Source organism: Leucoraja erinacea, chromosome 23 (genome assembly GCF_028641065.1).
Source record: "Leucoraja erinacea ecotype New England chromosome 23, Leri_hhj_1, whole genome shotgun sequence".
NCBI lineage: Eukaryota > Metazoa > Chordata > Chondrichthyes > Rajiformes > Rajidae > Leucoraja > Leucoraja erinaceus.
In genome coordinates, this window is record NC_073399.1 from 28,053,222 (window position 1) to 28,063,173 (window position 9,952).

Genomic DNA, 9,952 nt, shown 5'->3' on the forward strand with positions numbered 1-9,952 from the left:
ATCTAAAAATAGGAAGGAATTAAGGTCTGTTCATAGATGTAATGTAAATTCTAGGGCAATTAGTTTGCTACGAGTAATTATGAAATGTTAAAGGTTATAGTTCATTAAACCAGTTAACTTCATTTACCAACTGTGATTTCAGAGCGAGTTAAGAAGTATACAATTACATAATCATTGATAAGTTTGCAAAAAAATGCTCAGCGCAGTTGGCAGTGTATGAGTAGTCATAGAGGCATACAGCACAGAAACAGGCCCTTTTTCCCAAATCATCCATGCTGTCAAAGATGCCCCATCTAAGCTAGTCTCACTTGCTCGTGTTTGGCCCAGATCCCTCTAAATGGTTCCTATCCATGTAACCTTAAATGAGTTACAGTTTCAGGGAATATATTTCATGATGCAAGTTGTGAAAGGTGTCTTTGTGTTTCTTTCCACCTGATTTGTTCTGCATTTTCAGCTTTATTTCAGATTTCCAGCATATGTGCGTTCTGTTTTGCCAGGAATGTACTGTTCTGTGAGCCGATTCCAGATACATAATCTGGATGGAATATTTTTTGTGGCTCCATTCCATTTTAAATGGCCCTTCAGGCAATTTATTTTGGAACATCTGCAAAGAGATTATTTTTGAAAGAAGCACATTCGTAGAGGAACAGAGCACAGAAACGGGCCCTTTGGCCCAAGTCGTCCGTGCTAACCAAGATGCACCATCTAAGCTCGTGCCATTTGCCCACGTTTGGCCCATTTCCCTCTAAACCTTTCCCATTCACAGACCTGTCCCTGTCCAAGTGTCTTTTAGATGCTGTTATAGTTTTAGTTCTGTTGGTAGAAAGGGGTCAGGTTATGTAATTGGCTGTGGAGATACAAGGAACTGCAGATGCTGGAATCTTGAGCAAAACACAAAGTGCTGGAGGAAATAAAGCTACGCCAGTCTGCCATCTGGATTGGCATGGAGTCTAATATTAGTGTAATGCAGTGTGGACTGCAACATTGGTGATTTCTCTCTCTTCATCAGCCAGGTCTGGGCATTTCCTTCAGCTCAGAGCTTTCTCCTGGGGCTTTGTGTTCTCACCCTAATGATCCTCATAAACTCATCAACCACATGGCTCCCTCCACATCTTTTCCCCACAGGAAAAATCGACCTTTGGGACAGGTTTCCTTTAACTTTTCCATCACTCTCGCACCATCTCTATAGCATAGTCATCCAGCACGGAAACAGGCCCTTCAGCCCAACTCGCCCATGCCAGCCGAGATGCCTCGAAAGCATTGGCAAAGCCTGCAGCACCTCTTGAGGAACAACTTAATGAATAGCCAATGAGATACTGGAATATGGAGCAACAACTAATCTGCTGGAGGAGCCACAAGAGACTGCTGATGCTGGAATCTTGAGCACAAATATAAATTGCTAAACTGACAATTATGGGTGTTGGTTTATTGTTGTCATGTGCACCGTGATGTAGTGAAAGGCTTTTGTTAGCATGCTATCCAGACACGTCATACTATCCATGAAACAATCAAGCCATACACAAGTACAACATGTAGTGCAAAGAGAAAAATACCAGAGTGCAGAATACTGCTACGGAAGTCCTGACGAGGTTGAGATCGGCCGCTTCGAGATCGAATGAAGGGGGTGAGAAATTATGTTGGCTGCTTTCCTGAGGCAGCATGAAGTGTAGATTGGGTGGGTGAGAGAGTACAGAGGAGATTTACTAAAATGTTGCCTGGGTTTCAGCAACTAAGTTACAGAGAAAGGTTGAACAGGTTAGGGCTTTATTCTTTGGAGGGCAGAAGGTTAAGGGGGGACTTGATAGAGGTTTTTAAAATGATGAGAGGGATAGACAGAGTTGACATGGAAAAGCTTTTCCCACTGAGAGTAGGGAAGATTCAAACAAGGGGGCATGACATGAGAATTAAGGGACTGAAGTTTAGGGGTAACATGAGGGGGAACTTCTTTACTCAGAGAGTGGTAGCGGTGTGGAATGAGCTTCCAGTGAAGGTGGTGGAGGCAGGTTCGTTTTTATCATTTAAAAATAAATTGGATAGTTATAGGGATGGGAAGGGAATGGAGGGTTATGGGCTGAGCGCAGGTATATGGGACTAGGGGAGATTATGTGTTCGGCACGGACTAGAAGGGTCGAGATGGCCTGTTACCGGGCTGTTATATTGTTATATGGTTATATGGGTGGTGGGGACGCTGGTCTGTGTGATGGACTCGGATACATCCACAACTCTCTGCATATTATAACTTCATGAATTATAAAGTTGTAATCATTATGAGTGCACACATTACAGATATAGGGTTGATCTGCTGTAGTCAGCAAATTATGCAAATGATCACTGCAATAAACTGAACGTATCCCTAATTTCCACTAAAGACAACGAGAAATGATTTTTTGTCTAATTTGTTGTTTATTATTTGAAATGACTCAGACTTGGCAAACGTTCAGTTCAAGTGAAGCCTCGTTACATTCTTTTACTGATTCTCTTGTAGGTGACGTCTCCAAATGTGAGAACCTGAAAGACCAAGAAAGTTTACCGAAGATTTTCTAAATTAATATCTTTTTAAACATTGTTCTTTATCAAAAAAAAATGCAGGTTCCAAATCTGAATAATAAATGTATTACAAAGAGTCATCGAGCTGTACAGCGCAGAAACCACTTTCTCCATGCCAACCAATTAGGCATACTGGGCTAGTCCCATTTCACACTTTCTACTTTCTCCAGCTTTAACAGGCACTGGTTTCCCCCTCGCCCAAAGAGAATGATTTTCCTAACACTCACCTGTACAATCATAGAACCGTACAGCATGGAAACAGACCCATGACTTTCCCATTTATTGTTAACCAAAGCACAGGAGATTACTTTGATCTTCTGTAGGTGCCTTGGAAAGCGACATCATTATTGTAACAAACTTTTTTCTCATCTTTCCTCGAGCTTTGGCTTAATTTCTAATACAAAGCATTCTAATCATATTTGAAGTCAGTGCTTTGTTAGTGATGGTACACCCCAGCACACCGAGGCGGCATCTCTAAAAAGTTAAAAACTGGATTTTCAAAATTTTAGAATTTTAATTTTTGCACTCTTGAATTGATCAGTTTTATTGGAAAAGATTACAAAAGTAAAAAAAAAAAATCTTAATTCAATTAGGCGGTCAGACAGCTTAAACAGCTCAAGGGCCCAGCATCTGCAGTCGCTTGTCTCCTTAAACAGCAACTGTTCTCACAGGTGGTCATCGCAGCAGCTGGGAAGTAAATATTTGATGTACCGTTGCTGCCAACAGTATTGTGTGAGCCGATATATCGAAGGCTGTGGTATCAACGTCACTATTTTACCAGTGACACCAGCAAAAACAATTTAATTCAGGAAAGGACGCAAGGCGCTGGATTAAATCAGTGGGTCATCTCTGGAGAATATGGACAATCAGACTGATTGTGGGTGGGGTTGGGAATTAATTTCAGGAGATTACTTTAAAAACAAAATCACTCTTTAAGGTTCTTGCATGTTTTTAGCAGACTTTAGTTTAACTGTTTATGGAACAGGCCCATAACTCTTTCCCGCCAGGCATGATCAGCGAGTTGTCCTTTCACTGAATAATTTCTATTCAAGGACTTGAGGGGAAATAAAAAATAATCAATCAAATAAAACACACTGGTTAGGCCCCATCCCTCTAACCTATTCTACCCATGTACCTGTCTAAATGTTTCTTAAATATTGTGAGAGTACCTGCCTCAACTATCTCCTCCGGAAGCTCGTTCCATATACCCACCACCCTTTGTGTAAAAAAGTTACCCCTCAGGTTCATATTAAATCTTTTCCCCCTCACCTTAAACCTATCTCCTCTGGTTCTCAATTCCCATACTCTGGGCAAGAGACTCTGTGTTTACCCAATCTAATCCTCTCATGATTTTGTACATCTCAATAAGATCACCCTTCATCCCCCTGCACTCCAAGGAATAAAGTCTTAGCATGCTCAACCTCTCCCTATAGCTCAGGCCCTCGAGTCCTGGCGACGTCCTCATAAATCTTCTCTGTACCCGTTTCCAGCTTGGCAACATCTTTCCTATAGCATGGTGTCCAAAACTGACCACAATGCTCTAAACGTGGCCTCACCAACTCTTATATGACTGCAACATGACCTCCCAACTTCTATACTCTTCTTATCTACAAACAAAGCATTGTATGAATGCATGAATTAAAATCACGCAGAAATAAACACTCATTTACACAAGACAATGACATCTGAACACCTACTGAGTTGGTGTTTGAAATCTTTACATGGACACAGGAGTAGAAACCATATAAGTTGTTGTGAGAAGGAATAGGAAGCACTTACATCAATGAGTTTGTCTCCATTCACTTCATTGACCGCCGTTACTGAATTTAATTTGATAACAATCTTGTTTGCACCATCCAAATTTGCTACAGACTAAAGCAGAACAATATTAGAATTTAACAAGTGCAATTAGATATCCATAAGGCATTTGAATTAATGGATACATAACTTTTAGGATTCCTTAACATTTGGGTAGCTCAAAGGCATCTGAGCTGTTGGGAACGGGTCATTCTTGATTAGTACAGGTGTCAGAGGTTATGGGACAAAGGCAGAAGAATGGGGTTAGATGGGAGAGATAGATCAGCCATGATTGAATGGCGGAGTAGACGATGGGCCGAATGGCCTAATTCTACTCCTATTCCTTATGACTGTATTTGCTTGTATCGGGCATCTAGAGGAAGTGTGTGCTTGTTACATAGTCTCTGTTATATTGGGGCAGTGGTGATATTGACAGATAGAGTCATAGAGCACGGAAACAGCCCAATTAGCCCATGCCGTCAAAGATGCCCCATCTACACTAGTCCCACCCGTCTGCATTTGGCCCGTATTCCATTTACCTTTGTGCCTTTATGTAAACAATGTAAATAATTTATAATCTGGGACCCGTACCTTAATCTTAGTCCCTGCGAGTGTTCCAAACTCAGCTTCCTGCCCAATGGTAAATATGTTGTGAATGACATTGTCTCCAGTTGTGATTTTGACGTCAAAGTCGTGTCCGTTCTGAACTATCTCTGTGATGCCCTTCATGTCTTTGTATCTTTGAATCAGTTCATTTGACATTTCTAAGGAAAACAAAAAGGAGAACATTTCAGAATTTCCATCCAACCTTTTGTCATTTTTATAGCGGAATCATTGGATTCAGCGGTAATTAGATAGTTTCTTTTATTAGTGTCACGTGCACCGAAGTACAGTGAAAAACCTTTGCTCGCATGTGACCCCGTTAAAGAAAAGACTCTACATGATTACAATCAAACCGTCCACAGTGTGTAGATAAAGGATAAAGGGTACAACATTTTATGTAAATAAGAAGTAAATATATAGACAGAAAGAACTGCAGATGCTGGTTTATAAAAATAAGACACAAAGTGCTGGAGTAACTCAGCGGGTCAAGCAGCCACGGATAGATGACGTTTTGGGTTGGCCCCTTTTTCAGACAGTGAATATATCTTGCGTGAAGGAAGTACACCTTATTAACCTTATTTTCTGAGCGCAGGTATATGGGACTAGGGGAGATTATGTGTTCGGCACGGACTAGAAGGGTCGAGATGGCCTGTTTCCGTGCTGTAATTGTTATATGGTTAACCCAACAGACAAATGAAATACTGTTCTATACAAATACATGTTCCAGAAAACGGTCTAAATTGGCAGCACAGTGGTGCTGGAGTAAAATTGGTGCCCAACAGATAGTCATGCATAGATAGACACAAAGTAGGCCGGGCGGTATCTCTGAAGAACATGGATAGGTTATGTTTCGGATCGGACGCTTCATGCGTTTATCTATCTGAACGGGGTCGTTTAGAGATGTAGTGAGTTCGGGGATACAATGTGGAAACAGCTTCAACCCACCGAGTCCACACTGACCATCGATCTCCCGTTCACACTAGTTCTATGTTAGCCCACATTCTCATCCACTCCCTACACACCAGGGGCAATTCACAGATGCCGATTAACCAACAAACCCGGACATCTTTGGGATGTGGGAGGAAACTGATTACCTGGAGGAAACTCATGCAGTCACAGGGAGAACGTGCAAACTCCACACAGACAGTGCCTGTGGTCAGGATCGAACCTGGGTCTCTGGCGCTGTCAGGCAGTGGCTCTACTGCTGTGCCACTGTGCCAGTTGTTGCACTGAATGAATAACTCTTACTTCTCCAAGCAACATTTCTGTTAACGAGGTCTGCTTTATCCCAGGCAAACAGATAGAAGATATGCCACTCACTTGCACTTTAAATTAGCAGGTACAAATATGTGAAATAAAACTAGCATATTTGTTTCTTGAGGTCTAAGAAACTCCCTGATTACTCAGAGGATAAGATGTGTATGAGTGAGACAAAGGCAATAGCAGTTTTAATTTGATATTTCGTCTTCAGCTGTTTTAACAATATGGTGGTAATCTTTGCTTCAACGGTGGGTGCAATAAAATAATTAGTAATGTTGGATGCAAACATTTTGAAGTACCTGCGAAGCAAATTTATTTTTTATGAAGACAATTTAGCTTTTAATTTAAAACAAGATTGGATTAAACAATTAGTTTATAGCCTGCTTTCAAAATGCTACCTACAATTGCATGCAGCTTGTTCCTGTAAATCCTTAACATTAGCAAATCGATTTTTACACAATACAGATGAGTTCCCTGGTCACAGATAAGGAGCAGAAATTTCAGATCCCTGCATTGATATTTAAGAAGGCAAAATTTAATCCTAATTAATATGGCAAGGATGAATTTTATTTACTTTGATTTTAGGTGAAAATCATGAGTAGATAGGGTGAATGCACAGAGTATTTTACGTGGAGTAGGGGAAACAAGAACCAGTGGACATACGTTTAAGATGAGAGGGGAAAGATTTAACAGGAACCTTAGTGGCAACTTTTTCACACACTTTGGGTGGGTGTATGGAACAAGCTTACACTTCCAACAAGTGTATGGAACAAATGGTTGAGCCAGGTACAATAACACCATTAAAGGCATTAAAGAAAGGTTTAGAGGGATGTGGGCCAAACACGGTCAAATGGGACTAGTTGGATGGGGCATCATGGTCATAATGGACGAGTTGGGCTGAAGGGCCTGATTTCGTGCTGTATGACTCTATGATGAAGTTGAAATGTTGCATTGGTCCCAACAGGAATATACAGTTCCCACCCCTAGCCCGAGGTGACTTCTCCAGTTTCAGACAATAGCGGCACAGTGGCACAATGGTGGAGCTGCTGCCTTATAGCATCAGAGACCCTGGTTCGATCCTGACTACAGATGCTGTCTGCACGGAGTTTGTATATTCTCCCTGTGACCACGTGGGTTTTCTCCAGTTGCTCTGGTTTCATCCCACATCCCAAAGACGTGCAGGTTTGTAGGTTAATTGGCCGCTGTAAAGTGTCCATAGCATGTAGGATAGAACTAGTACACGGGCGATTGCTAACTGGCGTGGACTTGGTGGGCCGAAGGGCCTGTTTCCACGCTGTATCTCTAAACTAAACTAAGCCTGCCCTGCCCTTCTCGCTTCCCCTGGCCTCCACCCACCCCAGGGCACACACATTTTGTCAACCGTACAAGTCACCCTGATCCTTTCCTCTCATCCATACACTCATCTCCTATCCTCGAGTCCCATATTTCCCTTTCCCCTCCTTCCTGTCCCCTCCCACCCACATCCCTCCCTCCAGATTTACACATCTCTCCTCTTCTCTTTCTGACACCCTTTTCTCTCCGTTTCGCCTCTAGCCTTTGTCACTATCTCCACCCAGCTGCCTACACCCACCTCCCTTCTCCAGCTTCCCCCACCCCACCCCTTCATTCCATCTGAAGAAGGGTCCCTACCAAAATTCATTAATTTCCCTCCACTGATGCTGCCTGACCTGCTGAATTACTCCAGCACTTTGTGTTTTTCCTCAAGATCCCAGCATCTGCAGTTCCTTGTGCCTTCAGATTATGTCTTGAATGATACTTAGTAACAATATTCTCCAATTGATAATTATCTCCCTGCTAATTTTTGGATCAAACAGCAGCTTTTGATTCAGAAAATAAAGTTGGTTGCGATCAAGTCCTGCTTGGTTCAACTTACCGATGGCTTTCATGAATGGTTCAAAATTCTCTCTGCTCTCAACCTCATACTTTCCAGAGAAGGACATCTCGGATGATCCGTTTGCAGTGGGTATGAAATATAATGGCCTTCAACCCTGCTTTATAGTGCTACCCAGATCTAGAAACCTGGCAATAAATGCTTGGAAAATGTTATGGTTGCAAAAGATAGGTTTAATGTTTAACGGCAACTTATTGCCAATTAATTATTTCTCAAGTTTCATTATCTCTGTACCATGCACTCCAACTGGTTACGAGGAAGGGAAGAAGATTTACTTCAATGCTCCGCGAGATTTAAGGTGCAGTGGTAGAGTTGCTGCCTTACAGCACTAGAGACCCGGGTTCGATCCTGACTACGGGTGCTGCCTGTACAGAGTTTGTACATTCTCCCTGTGACCACGTGGGTTTTCTCCGGGTGCTCCGGTTTCCTCCCACACTCCAAAGATGTACAGGTTTGTAGTTTAATTGGCTTCATTAAAATTGTAAATTGTACCTAGTGTGTAGGATAGTGCTAGTGTATGGGGTGATCGCTGGACAGGGTGGACATGGTGGGTTGAAGGGCCTGTTTTTGTGCTGTTTCTCTAAAGTCTAAAGTTAGCTGTCGGTGTATCACAGTCGGTTAAAGTTGGTCAGTTTATTCACTGAGATGACTATCCCTCCTTCTTGTGGTCACCATCTGATTAGATTAGATTAGATTAGATTCCTTTATGGTCATTCAGACCTTTCGGTCTGGACAAAATTATGTAGCCTGCAGTCATACACAGAACCAATAAAAACAAAACATACAATAAACACAAATTAAACATCCACCACAGTGAGTTCATCAAGCACATCCTGACTGTGATGGAGGCAAAGTCTTAGTCTCCGTCTCTTCCCTCCTTGTTCTCCCTCTGCGCTGAGGCGATCGATCCAGGACGGAGATGCCGCCCTCCAGTTCAGCGGACCTCCGTGGTGATGTCGCTGCCGCCGAAAGCCGGAACGTCGTCTCCGCTCCGAGACGGCCCGCCACAGCATCAGCTCCGGGCCGTCGCCCCAGCTCCGGGTCCCGCAGTCTCCGCTCCGGGCCGCTGCCCCAGCTCCGGGTCCCGCAGTCTCAGCTCCGAGTCCCGCTGCATCAGCTCCAGGCCGCCGCCGAAAGCCAGAACGCCGCACCAGCAAGTCGGGCCACCGCTTCCTCAGCCCCGAAGACAGCCAGCCTCTCGTTGGTGAGCCCTGGCTGGCTCTGCCTCCGGAGCCTCGGGGTCAGTCGCAGGTTGGAGGCCGCCAGCTCCGCCATTAGGCCTCAGCGCAGGCAGAGGCAGAGAAACATAGAAACATAGAAACATAGAAATTAGGTGCAGGAGTAGGCCATTCGGCCCTTCGAGCCTGCACTGCCATTCAATATGATCATGGCTGATCATCCAACTCAGTATCCCGTACCTGCCTTCTCTCCATACCCTCTGATCCCCTTGGCCACAAGGGCCACATCTAACTCCCTCTTAAATATAGACAATGCACTGGCCTCAACTACCCTCTGTGGCAGAGAGTTCCAGAGATTCACCACTCTCTGTGTGAAAAAAGTTCTCCTCATCTCGGTTTTAAAGGATTTCCCCCTTATCCTTAAGCTGTGACCCCTTGTCCTGGACTTCCCCAACATCGGGAACAATCTTCCTGCATCTAGCCTGTCCAACCCCTTAAGAATTTTGTAAGTTTCTATAAGATCCCCTCTCAATCTCCTAAATTCTAGAGAGTATAAACCAAGTCTATCCAGTCTTTCTTCATAAGACAGTCCTGACATCCCAGGAATCAGTCTGGTGAACCTTCTCTGCACTCCCTCTATGGCAATAATGTCCTT

The 9,952-nt window shown here is 43.5% G+C and overlaps 1 protein-coding gene across 1 annotated transcript; it reads right to left on the reverse strand.

The window, feature by feature from the left end:
* Positions 1 to 2,361: 2,361 nt before the first annotated feature.
* LOC129708436 (fatty acid-binding protein 1, liver-like) lies at positions 2,362 to 8,203 on the reverse strand. Its single transcript, XM_055654190.1, has 4 exons — positions 8,102 to 8,203; positions 4,936 to 5,108; positions 4,327 to 4,419; positions 2,362 to 2,508 (listed from the first exon to the last, which is right to left on the reverse strand). Exons 1-4 carry the CDS (start codon positions 8,166 to 8,168, stop codon positions 2,458 to 2,460), a joined length of 384 nt encoding a protein of 127 aa, XP_055510165.1. The 5' UTR covers positions 8,169 to 8,203; the 3' UTR covers positions 2,362 to 2,457.
* Between the last annotated feature and the right edge of the window lie 1,749 nt (positions 8,204 to 9,952).